Source organism: Megalopta genalis, chromosome 5 (genome assembly GCF_051020955.1).
Source record: "Megalopta genalis isolate 19385.01 chromosome 5, iyMegGena1_principal, whole genome shotgun sequence".
Lineage (NCBI taxonomy): Eukaryota > Metazoa > Arthropoda > Insecta > Hymenoptera > Halictidae > Megalopta > Megalopta genalis.
Window position 1 is genome coordinate 7502119 of NC_135017.1, and position 25652 is coordinate 7527770.

The 25652-nt window shown below is 35.5% G+C and overlaps 1 protein-coding gene across 2 annotated transcripts in view; it reads right to left on the reverse strand.

The window, feature by feature from the left end:
* stet (stem cell tumor) overlaps positions 1–25652 on the reverse strand; it is a 763180-nt gene that overhangs the window by 17771 nt on the left and 719757 nt on the right. For both annotated transcript variants that reach the window (XM_076522434.1, XM_076522433.1), the window contains one exon: positions 21094–21206. In XM_076522434.1, coding sequence (XP_076378549.1) covers positions 21094–21206 — 113 coding nt within the window. The remainder of the gene's footprint in view (positions 1–21093; positions 21207–25652) is intronic.

Here is a 25652-nt window from a genome sequence, read left to right on the forward strand (position 1 = left end):
TCAACTGATTGGCCGGAATATTGATTGGAGCTAATTCATTGAACTAAAACGCACTGAAAATCATTTCGTCCGTAACAATGTATCTGCGAACACAATTATCGTAATTTCTGCGTTGTACCCCTATGATTTTTGAAATGTTTAGGGGATCAATTAGTCTATTATTATATTAGTCTATTATATTAGTCTTTATATAGTCTTTATATTAGTCATTAGTCTTTATATTAGTCTTTATATATATAGTCTTTATATTAGTCTTTATATATATAGTCTTTATATTAGTCATTTTATATTAGTCTATTACTCCGAATCAATTAGTCCCATTGATAGGAATAATGACGATGATGATATAGTATATTCTCTTTGAGCAAACAGATCCTCGAGTTCGATAACGTGTTTCTAGAGGGAGGTCTGTTAAATTTCATTAGCTGGCGGTTCGATCCACTTACACCGAGAAGAAGTACGGGAATGGCTTGGTCACCAAACCAATTTCTCTAGAGAACACACTCTGGTGTAAGGAGGCTACTAATTTCATACTATTTTTCAGTTGTCCAGATTGTCAGGAAAATTTATGCACTTTCATTTATATTCAATTTATATTCATATCTAATTTTTATTTTTATACTTAATTTATTTTTGATATCTCATTTTTATTCATATCTATATTCTTAGTTCTATTTCATTTTTAGTTATAACTAATCTTTATTCATATTTAATTTATATTCTACACTTCTATTCATATTTAAGATATTTGTATTTCACATTTTTAGTTATATGTAATCTTTATTCATATTTAATTTATATTTTACTTCTATTCGTTTTTAAGATATTTGTATTTTATTTTTAGTTATATTTAATCTTTATTCATATTTAATTTATATTTTACTTCTATTCACATTTAAGAGATGTTTGTATTTTATTCTTAGTTATATCTCATTTTTACATATATTCATTTATTTATATTTTTAAATATATTCTTAGTTCTATTTTATTTTCAGTTATATTTAATTTATACTTATTTTTAATTTTCATCCATATTTAATATATTTATATTTTATTTTTACTTGTATCCATTTCTTTATATTTATCTATATTCTTAGTTTTATTTTATTTTTGATTATATTTAACTTTCGTTCATATTTAATTTTTATATTTATATTTTTCTTATATTTATTTCTATACTAGTTCTATTTTATTTTTTGATATATTTAATTTATATTTATCCTTTATTTGTAGTTACATTAGATCCATATTCATATATAATTTGTATCAATATTGAATTGAATTTTTCAGTGATATATTGGAACAACCGTAGAAGAAACGAAATAATGTATCGCGTATGAAAGAAAATGTCCTCTTCGACCCGAGTGTTTAGCCATCACTCGGCGGCCATCGTCCTTGCGGAGTTTAAACTTAGCAAAGTTCGGTCAAGTATTTCAAGAACACCGGCCCTCGAATAACTCTATTAAAACGAAGTTCCCGTAATGAAGACAATGGCCCTGGACTCCGTGGTTCGAGGCAGCGGCCGTTCCCTCGCTCGCAAAAATGATCCACTCTTGGCCGACGTAATTTTAACCCCCTCGGCGGATCAATTAATTTTGCACCCTATTAACGGAGATCGGGGCAAAGGAGAAATTTAATATCGACATTGTTCCAGCGGGGCTGCGCGACCGCCGAGTTTGCTCTGCTGTCTTGGAATCTGCTCGATTCGCCGGCCATCTTGGCTAATAACAGATTATTATGCCGGCGAACTATGCAATTCATTAGAAGTATATAACACGATGATTATCTAATTACGGTGGCTTGAAAATTGAACGTTTACGGACAATTATTTGGATTGTTGCTTCGGGAACGCTGGCCGCCATTTTGTAAGCGGCTGGGAAATATACTTTGAATTTAGACTTTGTATTATCAATTGTTATAAACAGCCAGTGGATTGGCTGTCATTTATGTATTAATATTAAATAACATGTTTCTGTGTTGCTTGAATACATTGTCCGCCATTTTGTGGCCGGAAAATGCTTTGTATTTTTGGACCTTATGTTACAAATTTTTATTAATAAATAGTAGATATTTTATATACGAATCTCTGAGGTTTATAACATTTAACTTTACGTCTAAATTGCTTTAAAATAATATCTGTCCTGCTTATGACCGTCCGCCATTTTGTTGAACAGTAACTGGCGGGGAAATGCTATGAATTGAAACCATAACGTCACCATTTTCTTATAATTTATGTACTAAGCTCTGTCAATGTTTAACAAGTACTTGTAACAAGCGGAGAACGGCACTTTGTCGTTTTAATAATATTTGTCTTCTTTCTGACGCGCCGGCCGCCATTTTGGTGACGAAAGACTGGCGGGAAAACGCTTGGAATTTGAATCTTGATTTTATTGCAATTTATCTACTAATCCATGTGAATGTTTAACAAGTACTTTTAACCCTTTGCGCTCTAAGCTGTTTCAACTGTAAATCTAAAATAATTTTTCTAATTTACATTCTCCTTTTACTCACATTTTATATTAACAATTTTGTAAATCTAGACTTTGTTAATGTAAAAATTATCTTAGCACTTCGTCGTTTCAGTAATATTCTGACACACCGTCCGCCATTTTAAAGCAAGAGACTGGCGGGAAAACGCTTGGAATTTGAATCTTGATTTTATTGCAATTTATCTACTAATCCATGTCAATGTTTAACAAGTACTTTTAACCCTTGGCGCTCCAAGCTGTTTTAACTGTAAATGTAAAATAATTTCTCTGATTTACATTCTCCTTTTACTCTCATTTTATATTAACAATTTTGTAAATCTAGACTTTGTTGATGTAAAAATTATCTTAGAACGTGATTCAAAAAATTTTTAGTGATGCCTCCACCACTCGAATGCAAAGGGTTAACAAGCATAGAACAGCACATCGTCGTTTTAATAATATTCTGACGCACCGTCCGCCATTTTAAAGCAAAAGACTGGCGGGAAAAAGCTTGGAATTTGAATCTTGATGTCACCATTTTATTGCAATTTATCTACTAATCTATGTCAATGTTTAACAAGTACTTTTAACCCTTGGCGCTTTAACTGTAAATGTAAAATAATTTCTCTGATTTACATTCTCCTTTTACTCTCATTTTATATTAACAATTTTGTAAATCTAGACTTTGTTAATGTAAAAATTATCTTAGCACTTCGTCGTTTTAGTAATATTCTGACACACCGTCCGCCATTTTAAAGCAAGAGACTGGCGGGAAAACGCTTGGAATTTGAACCCGCAGCTTCAATATCGCCGAGCAATTATTACGATCCGAAGGAAAATTTGTCCTCGATTTGAGCCGTCTATTAATTCGTTCATCCGCGACCGCTCATTTCACGATAATGACCGCGAACTATGTGTATGTACAGACAAGAGTTAAAAGACCGACGAAAAAACGTAAACGCAACAGGTACGACAGAACGCGAATTCGCGCGACGATGAATGTTTCATCGCGAAACTTCGAGGAGGATAATTCCGTTATTTAGTTGGCGAAAAAAAAAGGAAAAAAAAGAAGAAATTGCCTGAGAACAACGCCGGACCGACAATTTGATTTCCCCGCTTTAAAAGACATTATTGCTGAACGATCCTCCGCTTTTTCCCCCTCCCCTCCCTTGCCCCCCCCCCCCTACGCTACCCTACCATCATGTCTGCCATTTACCTTTTTCGCGGTAATAGTTCTTGCAACGAGAACGCGAGCAACAGGTGTAGCGAATCAAGTATATACGAACAGCCGCCATCCGATAGCAAAAAAGAAAAAAAGGAAAAAAAAATATAAAAAGAGAAGAGAGCGTTATGAAGAGCTCGGGCGAAGATTATGGCAACGCGCGGTGTTTTGCGGGAGCAAGCTGTTTTTGCCAGCCGATTGAGAGATCTTCGCGGACTTGTAATTGTTAATAACAATGCCTCACGGTGCGGTTATCTCGTTGCATTTCGATTAGGAATTAATGTTTAATAATCGATGGTAATTATTATAAAGTTTAATTTATATATTGTTGCATACTTCAAGAATGTGGAAGTACACGTGTTTTGAAAGCTTTCGAGAGGAATTTTTATTACAGCGAATTCTGAATTTAGTACGTTTAGATTGTAAAATAAAAATTTGTTATATTTTCTTTACGATATTATTTAGTATTTATTGAATAATTTTACTAGATTGAAAGTAATAGAATAGCTGCGGTAAATTATTCTGATATTTTATACTCTTCTGTATACTGTTTACCGTATTTTTACGATATTGTTTATACAACGTACATTCAAAAATGTTCGAAATATAAGAGAGAACGTTGCAGTATTATTGATATTTTATTTATACCGTGAGCAATCTTTTAGTTAATGAAATGCATACGTTCACGAATTTCACGACTGCGGGATTTTATGCAAAAACGACTGGTTTTGCGTTGATTGCAAAAAGCAGCAGACTTTTACGAATTTCGGGAATTTTACGTTCCATGGTCTTTCATCGTTTTAATTATTTTCATTGTTCTACTGGCTCGGTTAACGTAAACTCAATTTTATCATAAATATTATTAATATTTATTAATTTTTTCATAAAATATTATTAATATACTTGTCACAATTATCTGATTTTTCATCGTATTCCTCGTCGTGGATCGTATTAAATTGACTTCTCATATTTTTGAACAAAAATCATCGTGAAATCTACTCTGTTGTTAAAATCTAAATCTTATTATTGTTATTCCTATTATCATTATTCCTATTATTATTATTATTATTATTTCTATTATTATTGTTATTCGTATTATTATTATTATTTCTATTATTATTGTTATTCGTATTATTATTATTTCTATTATTATTATTATTTCTATTATTATTGTTATTCGTATTATTATTATTATTTCTATTATTATTGTTATTCGTATTATTATTATTTCTATTATTATTATTATTTTTATTATTATTGTTATTCGTATTATTATTATTATTATTTCTATTATTATTGTTATTCGTATTATTATTATTTCTATTATTATTGTTATTCCTATTATTATTATTATTTCTATTATTATTGTTATTCCTATTATTATTATTATTTCTATTATTATTGTTATTCCTATTATTATTATTATTTCTATTATTATTGTTATTCCTATTATTATTATCATTATTCCTAGTATTATTAATATCGTTGTTGTTATTCCTATCGTTGATTATCATCATCATTATTATTATTACTATTGCTCTTATATTATTCCCGCTATTGTTACAATAATTATTCTCTTCGTCGCATCCCTAATTATGCATCGCATTAATTTGCTTTCATAAATGTTCGAATAAAATCGTTAAAAGAATACCGCGCCGGTAACAGCGAATCACACGGGACAATAGGACGGCTAATCGAATTCCCATATGATTTCCCAAGGACCTTAAAATATCAGGCTCGTCCTGGCACCGTTCTCCCTGTTCCATTATCTCCGCGTCTCTCTTTACGAATGCATCGACGTGCCCTGCGCTCGCCATCTAAATGCGCTCTCTGTTCTCTCGTCGGTACCAATACGGGACTCCTCTCTCTCTCTCTCTCTCTCTCTCTCTCTCTCTCTCTCTTTCTCTCCCTCGCCGCTTATTTCGTTCTCCTTTTCCACCCCGTTCACCGCGTTCTTCACCCTCTAACCCCCGGCAACCCTCTCTAACTGCGTCGCCTATACGCGGAGTCGTCTGTATGTAAAGCCAGCCGGGGAACGGTTCCACGCGAGCCCCGTACACATATATTTGAAATATTGGCTGAGTGCGAAAGTTTTGATGGATTCTTAATGGATCGTGTGATCCTCGCTGTTTGCACGAAACAATACGCCGCCGTGCCGCGCCGCTTCGTGCATTGTGCTCGGCTCTCGGCGAGCGTTGCTCGTTATCGGATACAAAAGTTCGATTCCACCGGACGGTCATTTTATAATAAGTGAACTTTTTCAGCGGCGTTCTCGACACGTGAGAGATCAGATCGAAGAATTTCGTCGCGAAATACAAATTTTATGCGCTCGCTGCGGCGGACGGCGGAGCATTTCGTATCGGCGATTTTCAGGAGAATGGTTTGTCGATGGTTTGTTGTTTCGATTTCTTTTCGTACAGTGTGACTGTCGTTTCGGTTGCAAATGTGTAGCAATTTAGTTTGCACACTGTGTGGATCTTTATCTGATTAACGACGACGGTAATAAGATTTTTATTTACGTGTATGCGAGTAAGTAATTATATATTGGAATTTTTACTTTGCGGGTACCGAATCATTTTTTAATTTATTTGTATGTTTGAAAGTAGCTTTTACGAATTGACTATTTACGAGTTGACTATATCAAACTGACTGTTTGACTATATTTGTTCAAATGCAACTATAATAGATCAAGCTAAATAGACCTGGAACGCGAACCAATACCAACCGGAATAAACTAAACCTAATTCAACCTAAATTGAACTAAATAAATCTGGAACAAGCTAAATGAACTCGGAACAAACTAAATCAATCGAAAACTAATTAAATATATTTAGAACAAACTGAACGAACCAATATCAAATCAACTCAATCTCGATCCAACTCAATGAATTTAGAACAATTTAGATAAATCTAGTACAAACAAAATCAATTAAAAACTAATTAAATAAACGTCGAAGAACCTAAATAAATCTAGAACGAACTAAATTATCCTAGAACCAGCTAAATGAACCTAAATCAAACTAGATCAAACTAAATCAAACTCGTTTCAATTAAATAAACCTAGACAATCTAAATAGAAGAAACTAAATGACCATAGATCAAACAAAATCAACCTAAAACTAACTAAATAAACCTAGAACAAATTAAATGAATCAATACCAAACGAAATCAATCTCGAACCAATTCAATAAACCTGGAACAAACTAAACGAACCAATATAATATCAAATCAATAAACCCGAAATAAACTAAAATCTAAATAAATCAAGTACAAACAAACTCAACTGAAAACTAATTAAATAATAAACCTAAAACGAATTAAATGAACCTATAAACCAACCTAAATCAATCTAAAACTAATTAAATATACCTAGAACAGACCGAACGAATCAATATCAAATCAAATCAATCTCGATCCAACTCAATAAGTCTGAAACAATCTAAAATCTAAATAAATCTAGTACAAACAAAATCAACCTAGAACTAACTAAATAAACCTAGAACAAATTAAATGAATCAATATCAAACGAAATCAATCTCGAACCAATTCAATAAACCTGGAACAAACTAAACGAACCAATATAATATCAAATCAATAAACCCGAAATAAACTAAAATCTAAATAAATCTAGTACAAACAAACTCAACTGAAAACTAATTAAATAAATCTCGAGCGAGTTAAACGTGCCTAGATCGGACTAGATCGATCTCGAACCGACTCAATCAATTCAGAACAATCTAAATAAATCTCGAACAATCTAAATAAAACATGGAGCGAACGAAATCAATCCGGGAGCAACTAAACGAACCCGGGACTAACTAAATAAAACCGGAAGCGTGCGAGAAACGCGAAGTTCCGTGGCCGTCGAGCAATCGACAGTTCAGTTAAAGAAGAAGAAGAAGAATGGGTTCCTGGGAACGGAAAAGAAAGTATCACGGCACCGGCCAAGGAAGATTCCCAGATAGGCGGGCTTAATTTCCGCGTAATTTCATTCATTCCGTCGCGTCGCGTCGTCGACGGCGGCGACCGAGGCTCCGCCATCTTGGCCATCGTCGTCGCCATCGCCGCCGTCGTCGTCGTCGTCGTTGGACTGTCGTGCCGCGGAATCGTCGCGACGACCGACGATTGCGTGACAAGGACAATTAGACGACGGTGTGTCCGTGTATCGGCGGCGCGAAACACCGGCGTATGCGTGTTGCATTTTGCATGCGCGATCGGAGACGGTCCCTTTGATGGTGAGACGGCCGTGTCCGGACTACGGCTTCCTTGAAAACTCTCTCATTGCCGTTACCTACCTTCCCAGCGACTCCCAGCTCCCCCCTCTGCCACCTAACTCCGCTCGCGATCTCACCCCTGGGTCGCTCTAACTCGCCGCCCTTATCGCCGCGACCTTTTACGGCGGCCTCGAGCCGCCTGGTGCTTCGGACGTGGACAAATTACCCGTAGCATCCACCGATTTCTACGAATGTTTACAGAGTTGTTCGATCGCGTTTGGCGACCATGCGCATTCATTCGGTCATTAGACGAATACAGTTATTGTCTAGTTTAGAGCATTAATGAGGCCGAAGCCTGCTCTGACCGGGCGAAGTGGTGCTCACTTATGCCGGTCGATGGTAAGTCAGCGGTGAACAGCTGCGAAGGAACCGGGACTTGGATCCATCGCGCCCTCGCTGTTAAGTTCATTGGACCGGGCAGTCAGAAGACCCGGTCTTAACTCATCTGTCGGCTGCAAGGAGTTGTATGTTTGTTTTAAGTATTTCGCCGGCTATAAAGCCGGCGATAATAATATGAATTAGACAAATACAGTAATTTCATCCAGAAATGTTCTCGAAGGCTGGTATTGGAACCGGCAGATCCGAGAATACTAAGTCGCGATGCTTCTCGGGCCTCGCGGCTCGTTTTTATAGAAACTCGGGGCAATCGGCAGAAGAAAAGGCAACGGCCATTGATACGAATATTAGTTAATATTTATTATTAACCCTTTGAACTCGAGTGGCGACTGTAAGGTGCCATTGGAAATTGTTATTATCATGTTTCGAAGTAATTTTAACATCGAATTTGTTTGTATTAGAAAAACTGTAAAATGTGTAGTTGTTGCATGCGTCAAAAAATTCGATTTCACATGTATAAGATGCACTGGGTTCTATAAAATGGAAATGCTACAGGTTGGAAAAAGTATTTCGAATTTCGAATTGAAATGGCTCCGACCGCTAAAGGTTAATTAATACGTACATTAATACGAATACATACATAGTAATGCTGGAATAAAAACGATGACTTATTTCTAATTTGACTTTATTCTAATTTCTGACTTCATTTATTCCTAATTTGTTGCCACATAGTTTACATCAATGGCAACATTATCGCAGCAACCCGAAATTTGGCATTTCCAGGAGAAATTACTGTAATTATGGAGTTGCATCGATCACTAAAATATTTTGGCGGACTTTAATTCAATAAACGTTTAAAATTGTTTAAATCGACGAATAATTATTTTACCCAATCTTCCATAATTACAACTCAAAGTCCACCATTTTACAATTAAGCTAACATTAGAACGAGCTATGATTCGCATTAAGTCGCGCCAAAATATAACATTTTCCTTTAACTTCGAATAAAAGAATTTTCGAAATAGAAAAAAAAGTGGAAACGAATATATACATAATAATGCTGGAATAAAAACGATGACTTATTTCTAATTTGACTTTATTCTAATTTCTGACTTTATTTATTTCTAATTTGTTGCCACATAGTTTAAATCAATAGCAACATTATCGTAGCAACCCGAAATTTGGCATTTCCAGAAGAAATTACTGTAATTATGGAGTTGCATCGATCACTAAAATATTTTGGCGGATTTTAGATTTCCGAGCGCGTTCTCGGCGATTTCTTCGCTAATAATAGTTTATTTGGTTAGAGTTGCAACTTTGTCTGATCGTTTCTAGGTTTATCTAATTATTGCTGGAGTTTGGTTAGTCAGTTTTAGATTCACATTCATTTGATTGCGAAAAGACAGCAGTCATTTAGGAATCTCTTTCTTTCTTTAATAATTTTCACTGGTGGGAAATGTTATATGAGTAGACTTTAATTATTCTAATCTTTCTAGCAGTTTAGACAACACCTGCTCCGCTTTCTCACAAATGCATAAAATCCGCGGTATACTTATTATTATTATTGATATTCTCATTACTATCTGTTCTTCGATCGTGTTTCTCGCGATGGATCTTGTATTATAAGGATTTCCCACAGAGATTTAAACAAATCATCGTAAAATCTACTATCTAATTACAACAACCTGAATCCTTATTATTATTATCACTGTGTTTATTGTTCCTTTATTATTATTGTAATTATTGGCTTCTTCGTCGTATCTTTCATTGTCAATCGTATTAATTTGATTTATTAAATGTTCGAACAGAATCGTTAAATGCACCGATAGCGACTGCGAATAGCAACCGCAAGTCTAGTTAAATTAATTGTCCAAATCAACTACGAAATATCGAAGAAAGGAGCTATTGTTTAATTCTGTTCCTTTTTCTCTCCATAACAATTTTACTTTGTTCATTTTCTATGCGAGTTTTCGAAATGAAAATGTCGATCGAAACGAAATGCTTCCAGATATTTTATGTATGTATAAATATATTTATATATATAGATTTTTAAATATTTATATATATTATTTATTATTTATGTGTATTATTTATTATTTATATTTATTATTGTATATATACATAAATACTAAATATATATACATAATTAATCGTTTGTTCAACGTCGTGTCTCACGGCCGCTTCGACAAATTCTTTCGTAGACTTTTGCGTACGAAGGCACGAAGATTTTTAAAACGTTGAATTCCCGAGGTCACGTTCTCCACGTCAGGTGGACGCGACTCGATTTTCGACCTTCAGCCGTTCGCTCGTCATAAGGGAGCGTAAAATTGAAAATTCCAAGGATGCGGTCAGTGATATCCTTACGGAAAAATGCATCAGCCTCGTCCCTTTTAAATTCCTCCAGTAATAAGTATTCCTCGAATTTCGTTCCAGCTTCTATTCCGTAACCCGTATATTGAAACCGCGAGGCAACCTAATGGCTACAAAATTCAATATATTTACCGTACGAACAAATAGTCACAATTTCGTTGCGGCCATTATTAAGATACGAAATAATTTAGACATTGTGTTAGAAAGTATTTGGGTAGAGAGACAAACTAATTCAGACATTGTATTAGAAAATACTTCAAAAAAGGACAAACTAATTCAGTTACTGTATTAGAAAGTACTTAAAAGAAGGACAAACTAATTCAGTTACTGTATTAGAAAGTACTTAAAAGAAGGACAAACTAATTCAGTTACTGTATTAGAAAGTACTTAAAAAAAGGACAAACTAATTCAGTTACTGTATTAGAAAGTACTTAAAAAAAGGACAAACTAATTCAGTTACTGTATTAGAAAGTACTTAAAAAAAGGACAAACTAATTCAGTTACTGTATTAGAAAGTACTTAAAAAAAGGACAAACTAATTCAGTTACTGTATTGGAAAGTACTTAAAAAAAGGACAAACTAATTCAGTTACTGTATTAGAAAGTACTTAAAAAAAGGACAAACTAATTCAGTTACTGTATTAGAAAGTACTTAAAAAAAGGACAAACTAATTCAGTTACTGTATTGGAAAGTACTTAAAAAAAGGACAAACTAATTCAGTTACTGTATTAGAAAGTACTTAAAAAAAGGACAAACTAATTTAGACAATGTATTAGAAAATACTTTAAAAAAGAGACAAACTAATTTAGACATTGTATTAGGAGAAAAAAAATCTATAGCAAATAGAGTCTAATAAATAAACTATAAGAAATGGTAAAAAATCGTCTGTCGCACAAAATGGCTGCCGAAAAAGCGATTAAAACAAGCCCATAAAATGGTAAAAAGATCTATATTAAATAGAATCTGATAAATAGACTGGAGAAATGCTAGAAAAAAACTGTAACAAATAGATTGCAAGAAACTGTAAAGAAAATCATCTATCGCACAAAATGGCTGCCGAAGAAGCGATCAAGGCGAGCCCACGAAATGATAAAAAAATCTGTATTAAATAGAGTCTCTAATAAATAGACTGAATAAATGCTAGAAAAAAAACCAATAAATAGATTGCAAGAAATTGTAAAAAAGTCATCTGTCGCACAAAATGGCTGCCGAAGATAGGATTGAAGCAAGCCCACAAAACGATAAAAAGAATCTGCATTAAATAGAGTCTGATAAATAGACTGAAAAAATGCTAGAAAATGTTAGAATCTGTCGCATGAAATGGCTGCCGAAGAAGCGATCAAAGCGAGCCAACGAAACGAAGGAAAAAAAAATCTCCGGTGAATAGAGTCGAATAAATAGACTGGGAGAAATGATAAAGGAATCGTCCGTCACGCGAAACGGTCCCCGGAAAAAAAAGGAGCGATTAAGTAGAAGGACGTGCGAGCAGAGCCAAGGTTGAGAAACAAGGGGATGGAGGGAGAAGGTGTCAGGAGATAGGTGCCGTTGCACTTGTGTAGTTACAATCGCATTACATCGTCGCGACCGCGATGCATACGAAGTAATCCTGTCGCGATGGCCTCAGACAAGCTGTCGCCACCTCGGCGTTCTCACGGAACGCGTTTCCAGAGGGGTTGTGGATCAGGTTGGTTCTGGCGCGCGGGGGTGCTCGGCCCGAGCAGGCACACGGAAGACGGAGCGTGGCGCGGCGAGGGCCGCGAAAAGAAAAAAGGACGGGAATACCAGGGGGAAAGACGTTTTGCTCTCATGACGGGACTCAATCAATATTCCGACGCCGCCACCCCCTCGCCGGTTCGATGATTTAATGAAACTGCCTCGCAAAGAAAATGCAAAAATTCCGGGACCCCTCTTCTTTTTCTTCGTCTCCTTTCTTTTTTTTATTACGGTACGAGCCTATTTGTTCCGCAGCCTTTGACGGCAATAGGGCATACAGTGTAGCAGCCATAAATTCCGGACGAAGAATTTTCAATTTCGAGCTGTTATTGTAAACTACTCTATAATCGCAATCATTCGAAATCTATGTTCTTTATTGTCCATACATATTGTTGTTATTATTATCTACATCAACTTGTTTTATTATTTGTAGAAATCGGCAAAGATCTAAACCGGATCTATCATTATTGCAATAAACTTCATATTTTTATATAATTTTATATTTAAGTTTCATTGTAGTTTAATAGATCATTTTTTAATTTATTACTTTTACAAGTGAGTTACTGTTTTATTATCCGAACAGTGGGAGTTTCCCTAATTAGTTCGGATAATCGAGGTTATTATGTTAAAGTAACTCTTTAGTTATTTTAAGAGTTATTTTAAATAACTCTCTGATACACTAATTAATTAAGGATACACATTTTTTAAATTTTTGTCATGGCCCCAGATAAAAAAGTTAAAAGTCGAGCGTTTCTTATTTATTTTTTCGGATTTCAAATGATAGAAAAATCAACGAAAAATATTTCAGTCATTATACCCGCAGTAAACTAGTCCCTTTAACATTAAACAAAAATTCAAATAATTGATTCAGCTATTATAATAATTAATTAATTGTGAATTAAGCTCTTGATCATCACTTTATGTCACATAATTAACGCGATTTCTTTTGATTAATAATAATTAAGAAAAGTCTCATTACTTACATAACAACGTTTAATAAAATTCAATAAACGTTTAAAATTGTTTAAATCGACGAATAATTATTTTACCCAATCTTCCATAATTACAACTCAAAGTCCACCATTTTACAATTAAGCTAACATTAGAACGAGCTATGATTCGCATTAAATCGCGCCAAAATATAACATTGTCCTCTAACTTCGAATAAAAGAATTTTCAAAAAAAAAAAAGAAAAAATGGAAACGAAACTCGAAAAATCCTTGGCAATTCAATCAGATTGCCACCCGCACCGCTTTATTATGCTATTTCGTCAAATCGACGTTAATCCTAATCGCTGCACGGTAGAGAAATCTCGCGAACCCGCACGCGTGTGCTCCGTTAAATAAAAGAGGAAGCTTTAATAAAAGAGAACGAAATTAAAATTCCTTTCGCAAGAGAGAAGCTTATGAACCCCCGTAGCTGGTAACGGGGGCCAGTTCTTTTAAATAGAAACGGCTAAAGAGGAGAAGTAATTTCGTCAGTGGCGGAGTAAAGATGGCGGGGAAAGATGCCGCCGGAATTGGAAGTTCTTGTATTTACGGAATTATCTCGCCGAGATAAATATTACGGTCGCCGGGGCATGCATTATGGCTGAAATATTAACGAAGAGATTGTGGATAGCGGGGCAAATAACAGTAAACATGTAAAAGTTATGTTCTAGTGGGTGGTTCTTGGGGGCGGAGACGGGAGGGAGAGTGGACGCGCAGAGTTAACCGCGAATAGTGAAACGAAAAAGAGCCATCTTCCACGAGCTTCCGCGGTTCTTATTAACCGTTCTGGGAAATTTGTGTAGCTTTCGCGAATAAGTAGATTTGCACAATGTTGCGAATAAGTGAATATGTATAATGTTGCGAATAAGTAAATATGTATAATGTTGCGAATAAGTAGTTTGAACAGTGTTGAACAGTAGATTTGAATAGTGTTGCGAACAAGTAGATTCGTATAATATTGCGGATAAGTATATTTGTACAATGTTGCGAATAAGTGAATATGTATAATGATGCGAATAAGTAGTTTGAACAGTGTTGAACAGTAGATTTGAATAGTGTTGCGAACAAGTAGATTCGTATAATATTGCGGATAAGTATATTTGTACAATGTTGCGAATAAGTGAATATGTATAATGTTGCGAATAAGTAGTTTGAACAGTGTTGAACAGTAGATGTGAATAGTGTTGCGAACAAGTAGATTCGTATAATATTGCGGATAAGTATATTTGTACAATGTTGCGAATAAGTGAATATGTATAATGTTGCGAATGAGTAGTTTGAACAGTGTTGCGAATAAGTAGATTTGAATAGTGTTGCGAACAAGTAGATTCGTATAATATTGCGGATAAGTATATTTGTACAATGTTGCGAATAAGTGAATATGTATAATGTTGCGAATAAGTAGTTTGAACAGTGTTGCGAATAAGTAGATTTGAATAGTGTTGCGAACAAGTAGATTCGTATAATATTGCGGATAAGTATATTTGTACAATGTTGCGAATAAGTGAATATGTATAATGTTGCGAATAAGTAGTTTGGACAGTGTTGCGAATAAGTAGATTTGAATAGTGTTGCAAACAAGTAGATTCGTATAATATTGCGGATAAGTATATTTGTACAATGTTGCGAATAAGTGAATATGTATAATGCTGCGAATGATTAAATATGTATAATGTTGCGAATAAGTAGTTTGAACAGTGTTGCGAATAAGTAGATTTGAGTAGTGTTGCGAACAAGTAGATTCGTATAACATTGCGAATAAGTATATTTGTACAATGTTGCGAATAAGTAGTTTCGTGAAATGTTACGAATAAGTAGATTTGTACAATGTTGTGAAAAATATATGCATATGTAATGTTGCGAGTAAGTATATTTGTACAACGTTGCGAATAAGCAGATTTGAACAGTGATGCGACTAAGTAGATTCGTACAATGTTGCGAATAAGTATAATATATTTCTATAATATTACGAATAAGTAGATTCGTGTAATGTTGCAAATAAGTAGATATGTACAATGTTGTGAATAAGTAGATTCGTATAGTGTTGCAAACAAGTAGCTTTGTACAATGTTGTGAATAAGTAAACATGTACAATGTTGCGAATAAGTAGATCTGAACAGCGTTGCGAATTAGTAGATTTTAATAGTGCTGCGAACAAGTAAATTCGTATAATATTGCGAATAAGTATATTTGTACAATGTTGCGAATAAGTAGTTTCGTATAATGTTACGAATAAGTAGATTTGTGCAATGTTTTGAAAAATATATGCATATGTAATGTTGCGAGTTAGTATATTTGTACAATGTTGCGAATAAGTAGATTTGTATAATGTTGCGAACAACTAGATTTGCACAATATTGCGAAAAAAATGCATATATAATGTTGCGAATAAGTAGATTTGGACAGTGTTGCGATTAAGTCGATTTGTATAATATCGCGAATAAGTAGATTTGAACAGTGTTGCGAACAGTGTTTACTGTTTGTGAAACATTGATCAGTTCGAAAAACCGTGGGCTACATGCACCGGATAATGTTCTCCCGACATTATACTGCAGGTGCATAAAAGTTGCAATGCTGGGGAAGCACATGGTAACGGCTGGGACACTGATATAGCATTCCCTTTCTATAGCGACACGGCTCTGGGGTTTAGCGACCCGCTTACGGTATCAGGCAGGCTGTGGAATTTTGCAATTCTAAATTCCCATATGAATTTTGCAGTCTTCAATTTGTCTAATAAATTTCGCGATTGTTCATATCCGTGTAAATAAAGCGGACGTATCCTACAATATTATTGTAAGATTATTATTGTAGGATATTCCTGATTGTTGTTTAAAATTTAGTTGAGATTGAGTTGGAGCACGATGCAACATTGTATGCAGGTAATGAAAATGTATAGATTTTTAAACAATAGGAGACTGAAATATCTTTACCAATATTTATAATATATGCTTGTTTTAGAACAGCATATTAAAGTATGGTGCAACATTGTGTATGTCGAAATTAATATAAGCTTTTCCGTCAATTTTCTTAAATAATAGAAGATTCTAACCTCTTTCTAATATCATCAGATTAATATTAATAATATATGTTTGTTTTAGAATAACAAAATTTAGTACAGAGCACTGTGCAACAATGTACTAGAATGTATAGATTTTTAAACAGTTAAATATTGAAACATTTTCCCAACATCTTTATCAATATTAATAACATTACTAATTATTATTATTTAAATTAAAAATTATGTACAGCGGGATTAAATTGTAAGTATAATTTTATAATTAAATTATTATTATACAGTAACTATTATTATAATTAATTTTTATATATAATATATGATCTAAAATATATGTACATAACGTTTAAATAAACTACCCTACATAACTCGCAAACAACGAAACGAACTATTTTATCCACTTCATAAATTATCAATACTAAAAGCACTCTGTTTATCACAAGCCTAACATCTATTTCCGGTTGGCCAAAAATATTTTACTCGGTCATATTTGTTATCTAGCTCGCCTAACAGATCGTCCCATTTTGTTTTCGCGTTAACGTGCCCGTGCCGCGGCAGCTGGCTCCCGTAAACAAATTAAATTAGATTAAAATTAAACATTCGTCCACCCCCTATCGTAAATTCTGCAAAAGGGAAGGGTAGGAGGAATGGATACCGGCGTATCCAACGCAAACTGCGCTTGTGTTAGGGGTCGAGAGTGCGCCCGCGCGCGGGGGTGGGCCGTGCACAGTCGTGTAAACCTAATTGCCATTTGCATAAATTCGATTAGACGCAGATCCCGGGTTATTAGCAGTCATGAAAGTAAAACGTTGCAAAATAGGGCGCATGAATAATAAACTTCCCGGGGGGAGATCCGGGATACAACATCGGACGCCGTAAACGCTGGGGATGAAACGTTCGAAAGAACGACGGCCCAGGGAGATCGTGTCCTCGTGGACGTCACACGAAGTAAGGCGAATCTGACCGTCGGAGGACCTTCGAAGTTTCTGCCGATATTTTCGAGTTTTTCGAGCAGGTCTGTGACGATGACGGAAGGCTATGAAATTGATTTTTTAAAGGGAATCTTTTTGCGTTTGGAACAAAAAGCATGTTTCTGATAATGTTATATTTGAAATACAGTTCAAAGCAAAATATAGCTGTAGTTAAAAAAGTGTTTCGTTTACGATGACGACTATTTATAAATATATATATATAACATTTGCAATAATTTATAAATATTTATATATAACATTTGAAAATGTTATATATGAATTATGTTTTATCTAAAAATGCTACATACGTATAAAATGGTTATTTCTAAAGATGCTGTCTCTAAAATTGCTATAACTAAAAATTCTATATCTTAAATTACTATACATATATCAAACTGCAATATTTGAAAATGCTATATATAAAAATGTTATAATATTTAAATATTAGATTTAAAATTGTTATTTGCAAAAAAAGATGGCACATATTTGAAATTGCTATAACTTAAAATGCTATATTGAACCCAACTATATCTCTAAAATGCTATGTTTGAAAATGCTATATCTAAAAATGTTGTAATGTAAAAATATTATTATGGTATTAAAATGTTATAACATAAAAATGTTACGATATGAAAATATTGCAATATAAAAATATTAAAATATAAAAATGTTGCAATATGAAAATATTACAATATAAAAATGTTGCAATATGAAAATATTACAATATAAAAATATTACAATACGAAAAAATATTGCAATATAAAAATATTATAATATTAAAATATTACAATATAAAAATATTACAATATGAAAATATTGCAATATAAAAATATTATAATATTAAAATATTACAATATAAAAATATTGCAATATAAGAATATATTACAATAGAAAAATATTACAACATAAAAATATTCCGATATAACAACGTGATATCTAACAATGCTATATTTAAAAGTATTTAAAAATCCTACACAAATGCAATGGCGTAGGAGAAACAAGATCTACGAAGGCAGAGAAGTGGTCGAGGTTAGTTTCTGTGTCGGAAAATCTCGCGTCGGAGGTGTAAACGGAAAATGGGGACAAATTGTGTTATGCGGAAGAAATAGACATAGTCTGCAGCTGCGCCGAGCATTTACGGGGGTGAGAATCGTCGAGTGATTTAAATTTACGAATATTGTTGCGAGCATCCATGCATTACTGTATTACATGCCGGCGCATAATCACGCGTGCGGATTCGATGAGCCTTCTCTCTCTCTCTTTTTCTCCCTCTCTCTCTCTCTCTCTTTCTCTCTCTCTATCTGGCTCTGGTCCGCTGGAAACATTTGCGTTAAATGCACTTGGTCGAGCTTTCGGTAAATCGCGTTTCGGTTCGTAATGGATATCGCTTTCTCCCTTTCTCTCTCTCTCTCTCTCTCTCTCTCTCTCTGTCTCTCTTTTTGCCTCTTTTTGCCAGTTTGCTTCTTTTTATTCTGCATTATTCGAGCCGTCTATTAGTGCGACGGATATTCACTGCCACGTAGCTTTTTTCTCGATTCTGACGCGCGACGAAAATTAACGTTGCAACATTTACGCACACGCGCCGACGGATCAGTGATTTTTGGGACAGCGTTCTGCCGCTTTTGTTGCGCCCTTATGCCGTTCGACGAAGTCCTCGGAGTTTCTAACTCCGGTTCAGTCCGCCGTAGCGCCCCTCCTGAACGGAACCACCCGCCGAAATTGTGCACATTGCGCGTGGATAGTGTATTTGGGAAGAAAAGGGATTTTTCTTTAAAACAGTATAGTTATAATTTCTGCATAAGGTATAAAGTTATTTAATAGGTAAAAAAAGTTTCATTAACAATGGAAAAAGTGAAGAAATAATATATAATATACAGTAATAAAATAAAACATAATATTCATAATACACAAAACATAATACATAATAATTAGTCCTAAAGTTAGTACTTTCGATTTTCTATCCCTTTATGACATGTAACACAATAATAATGGGAAATGCAAGTAGAACAAATATAACTTGAATGGTGTGTCGTTTATTTCGGACTGTCGTTTGTTTGTTTCGTCAAAAGATTCACGCAATAGTAACAAGAGGCGGTGCAGTCCAAAAATTAGGTCGCGATTTTACCAGCATGTCGGATATATCCGGCGTTCGTCCCCAGAGGGCGATCATGTGGATGTCGGATATATCCGGCGTTCGGCTCCGCGAGTGTTCATATGGATGACGGATATATCCGTCGTTCGGAGCGAAAGGGTTAATATCGTTCGTTTGGTATCCAGTTTCAACGGTATCGCAAAATAAGAACAGGATGAATCGCGGGGAAACGTAGCGAATTGAACGAGCAAAAACGCGGGAAACATTACAAATTTGAACAGCGGGGGTGCGTTCGAGATATTGTCGCGAAATAAATTAAGCGACAACAGCCGCGGGAGAACGTGCCGAATCGAAAGAAAGCGCGGGAATGTACTTCGAATTTGAATGACACAATACGCGCTGCAGGGAAACACGAACAGCGGACTCCGCCGGGATCGATTCAATATCGTTGCAAAATAAACTAACTCCCCCTTCCCCGTCCGATAACCGCGGGAAAATATGTCGAGTTTAAATAGCAGATTCTACGCGGGTCGGTATGCGCGTTCGATGTTAACGGAAAATAAACGAACCGTCGAGAGCACCGCGGGAAAAGCGTTGCGCGCGTACAAAAGCGAAAACGCGGGAAACGATTGAAATTGAAATTCCACGACCGCGGTACGCGGGTGCAGTTAGGGAATTACTTATTTCCACAGGCAATATTAGCAGCGCGGATACACGAGCACGGCTAGTTCAGTGAATAAAACGCGGCCGGAGTGCCGGCGACAGATTTCCCTCTTCGCTGTGGGGTAAGTGCGGGTATTACTGCGGACGTTCCAAATACTGCGGTATTTTATAAAAGCAATAAAATCTGACATTTCGTAGCGTGTAATCTTCTAAGAATGAATCTCATGATTTTTTATATGTTTAATATATCGATAATTTATGACGCGCAAGTAACAACGATCGCAGATTTAATTCATTTATTAATTTTTGATATTTGGAAGATTAGGTATACGGGGTATCCCAAAATTATTGTACAAGCGAGGAATGAGAGGTTCCTGAGGTCATTTCAAGTAACTTTTTCCTTTGCGAAAATGCAGTCCGCGGCTTCGTTTACGAGTTATTAACGAAAAGCGTTGACCTATGAGAGGCGAGATCAGCCGGCGCGAGGCGGTCGCGTCAACGAGCGGAACTGAGCTGCGTGCGCTCGTTGGCTGGGCCGCCTAGCGCCAGCCGAGCTCGCCTCTCATTGGTCACTGTTTTTCGCTAATAACTCGTAAACGAAGCCGCGGATTGCATTTTCGCTAAGGAAAAAGTTACTTCAAATGACCTCAGGAACCCTCTATTTCGCGCTTGTACAATAATTTTGGGACACTTTGTACATGCATACGTATGGTTTATTTACGTTACGTTTGTCAATGAAATTTGGGTTTTCAGAGATGCAATATTTTAAAAAAGATAAATATTCGAGTTAAAAGAATAAAACAGTTGTAGCTCAAGCTGTCAATTTATTGGCGTAAAAGGTCTTATTTTCTCTGTCAAATTTCGCCTTCATTGAGAAATCGCAGTAATACCTATACTTACCCTGATGCAAATCTGAAAACGTGGAAACTCGTGGTGTGTAATCCGTGTAAATAAAATTTCGCGTATTCACATTTATACTCACCGGCAAGGACACCGGCCATGTAAACCGCCGCGATCCTGAGGCTTCCGTGAACCATTTCCAGGGGAAGTCCCACGACCACCTGCACTCCCAGGTTAAACAGCAGGTGAAGCCACCTGAAATGTAAGCATAGGGGATATTCTCCGTGTCAGTACTCCACCGATTCATTCGAACGCGAACGCGACGCGTGCCTGACACCGCGGCTGGCTTGTCTGTCGTATAAATAAAAAAGAAATATAAATATAAATATAAATAATCCGCGACCAGCTAGTTCGTTAAAATCAGCGATAAAGTGATCCAATTTTCGAACATTTTCTTACGTTTGAATTTGCCGCCACGCCGACGTGACTAAAACGGAACTTACATTTATTTCTCAAATTATTTTTAAATTTCCAAATATTTCTTGCGCTTAAAAGTTGAACGCTCGGTTCGACGGTTTTGGAAAAGTTCCACAAAATGTCGGCGAAGAATTCGGAACGTATCTCGATTCTGCAGACTAGTCCCTTTTGTCAAATTAACAATCTAATATTAATTAATTATCTTATAATTGCACGTGCATCGAGGTACGACAAGTTTTCGTGAAAATTACGATCGTCTCTCGCCTTCGTTGGTATGTTTTGTAACGCGTGCACCGTAAGACGCAGTTTATTGGTGTGCTCCCGGGCAAAATTACATTGTTGCTAAACTTTTGGCAGCGTGTGTACGGACACAGCGGAATAATGGGCCCAGGCGGCGCAGAGATTTCTCTAATTTTCATTATTTCGTAGGACACGGCGAACGGAGTTCCGTGCTAAACCGAATGAAAATTAAAATTATCACCCTCCCCAGTTCTCACATTATTATGATTCCTATAATTATTCATCCTCCATGCGTTCTTTTTTTACCGTTCCCGGGTCCGCGCGTATATCTATACATCGCGGAGTTGCGTGACTGAAAGTTTTCCATTACGTTCCATTCTCAGTCGGTTTATCTGAACCCCCGGATCTAATTACCAACAGAAATTATAATGTTCTTATGATTAGTCAGCGAATCTTTACTGCTGCTAATTATCGTCGTCGTGCATTATACGCCATAGCGTACCGCTGCAGAGCCATTTCTGAGCTGAATTCTTCTTGCGGTCGTCGGAAAAAGAATTGTTCCACGAATTGTGTTTAGCATTCCTTCTTCTCTTGCTTTTCTTTGCTTTTCTTTTTCTCTATAAACGATATCGAAATTTCCTGGCAAACGATTTCACAATCGTTGTCATTTTTTTTTTAAACGGCGTTGTGCATTTTTATGTTGATTTAATGGCTTCGAATATTTTAATGACATCAGAGATTGTAAAACTTGCTTTCTGATTATAAAACAAGCTTCCATTCGATTCAAAAGTGATCAAAAAAATTGTTCTTAACATGGAATAAATTTTCTTTGAACAAAATTATACTCGAACATATTTCCTTCGAATATATTCTCCGAATATTTTCTTCGAATACATTTTTTGAATATATCCTTTGAATACATTTTTCTGAACTTCGAATAAATTTTTCGAATATTTCCTTCGAATACATTTCTTGAATATATCGTCCGAATTTTTTCGAATATATCCCCTGAATAAAATTTTCGAATATATCCCTCCGAATAAAATTTTCGGATATATCCTTCAAATACAGTTTTCGAATATATCCTTCGAATACATTTTTCGAGTATATCCTTTGAATACATTTTTCGAACTTCGAATAAATTTCTCGAATATTTCCTTCGAATACATTTCTTGAATATATCGTCCGAATTTTTTCGAATATGTCCCTCCGAATAAATGTTTCGAATATTTCCTTCGAATACATTTCTTGAATATATCCTTCGAATTTTTTCGAATATATCCTTCGAATTTTTTCGAATATATCCTCTGAATAAAATTTTCGAATATATCCCTCCGAATAAAATTTTCGAATATATCCCTTCGAATACAATTTTCGAATATATCCTTCAAATGCATTTTTCAAATATGTCCTTCGAATACATTTTTCGAATATTTTCTTCGAATACATTTTTTAAATATATCCTTTGAATACATTTTTTGAACTTCGAATAAATTTCTCGAATATTTCCTTCGAATATATTTCTTGAATATATCCTCCGAATTTTTTCGAATATATCCTCTGAATAAAATTTTCGAATATGTCCCTCCGAATAAAATTTTCGAATATATCCCTCCGAATACAATTTTCGAATATATCCTTCAAATACATTTTTCGAATATATCCTTCGAATATATTTCTTGAATATATCCTTCGAATATATTTCTTGAATATATCCTTCGAATTTTTCGAATATATCCCCCGAATAAAATTTTCGAATATATCCCTCCGAATAAAATTTTCGAATATATCCTCCGAATACTTTCGAATAATATATCGAATAAATTCTACGAATAAAGTGTATTGTTATCCGAATAAAACATGCCGATCTCTGCACTGCGGCCACGTAACAGTTTCGAATTACCTTTTCCCGAACCCGAGCCGCTAATTAATTGCTACTAATCGTCCGTTGGATAAATAATCCACGAAACCCTATTGTTTCATGATTAAATGGAAGATTCGTATTTTCGAGACGCTGCAGGAGCATCGGTTCCGCGCGGAACGGGATCGCGGCTCGGGAAACGCATTCCGCATCGGCGGGAAAGCACAGAGAGCAGAGCGGAAACGCGGAACGATAGAAAAGTGGACGCGTGAAAGGAATCTTAGCACGCGGAGGGTTTCCGCGCCGTCGAGCGCGACAGATAAGCGTGCCGCGCCGCTCCGCGATCATCTTCGTTTCCGCGAGGAAACTTTCCCGGGCCGTTGGCGAGATAAAATTCATAATTGCTTGAATTCCGGCCGGTCGCGATAGCCGAATTTTCGCCGGAGAAACTCGGTGCGGCCACTGGCATCGTTTCTTTCGGCTCGCTACTTTTCCCTTTTATCTTCTGACCGCCGCTGCACGTGATTTGTGCGCCTCGGAGAACCCGAAAAATCTCGCATAAATTATTCAGCTTCGTTTATTTTCTTGGCAAATTAACGTACGATTCGGGCACACTAATACGAAACGATAATAAAGTGGACGGAAGTGAAAAATGAAAATTCCGCTTTTCAATTGTCATCGTATGATAGAATACCGTCTGTAAATTTGTAACTTGTAACGGCTGCAATTATGAATATTTATGTATTTATTATTTATATACTTCATTTATAATTACGAAAGTTTATTATGTTGCACTTCGAGGCCAAATCCTCGAATGAACTAGCTCCCCGTTCCGAGGGGTGAAAGAAATTTATCGCAAGAAAAATCTCGCCGGAGACTACATATATTGAGAAGTATATTTAACTTGGAATAATTTTTTCACTTTGTAATTTAAATTTTATAATGAATTTCTACCGTTGTTTAATCGTATAAGAAAAATCGCTGCGTAGAACCGCCTCGTAAAAAATGCCTGTCACCGAGATTAATCAGCTGTTTCTCCATGGGAACCTGGTGAAGCGACGACAATGGCCTGCCTAGTGGGCGGTTCGAAGAATCTGCGAAATTGCGCGAAGAGCTCGCGACGAAATCGGGGATTTTGCGATTTTGCGACGGAAATTAGCGAGCGGAATGCGGAACTGAGAATTTGAAGAGGAATTTGATAGTGCCGGATCTTAGTTGTTCATCGAATCGACCAAAAAGTCATTGTTTAGTGAAGTAGAACTTACGAATAGATGAATATTTTCCTATTTTTGACGATGTAAAACTGCTTTTTATACGATTTTACTCGATTCTAACAATTTTTAATCGAATCGCGTATTCACTGTTCTAAAAGCAAGCTCTTTGCCAAGATTTTTAGAGAATTTCTAACAATTGTGCGATGTTTGGACCAACAAATGACCGTCTTCCTAATTTTCATGATACAAAACTGTTTCTTATACAATTTCAGCTTCTATCGAATCGTCCAAAAAGCCACGCTTTTAGCGAAGTCAGCAAAGAATTTCTACTTGTTGTGTAATATTTCGACGAACCAACGACTGTCTTCCTATTTCTGACGATGTAAAGCCGATTTCTATACAATTTCACTTTAATCTAACAATTATTTAGACCAACCGTACATCAAATCATGAAAAAAGCCCCAATTTTAGCGACGTTCGACGAAATTTCCGTTCTGCTATTTTCGACGAATAAAAAGCCGTTTCTTGTGCAATCTTGCTTCAGTTTCACAATTTTTGAATCGATTATCTATCTAATAGTCCCACACGAGTCATCTAAAAAGATCTTATTAACCAGTTAGCTGTAACCATGAGTTTATAATAAAAACAAAGGGACCAACTATGAAACGGTGAAAACATTTGGAAAATTTCATAATACTAACGGATTATTTTTAGTTCGATGAAATAACCGTGTCTCCATGTAGCTTCTTCGTATCACGATATTAATGGAAACAATTATTATTTCCCGCAGAAATCCGCGATCTAGTTGATAACATGATCGGGCCGTCGTCTCTGATATCATCGCGATCGGAAACTTCCCCGCCGCGACTGTCCTCGGTTTTCCACGTTTTTCCCTTTTTTCTGTGCCGC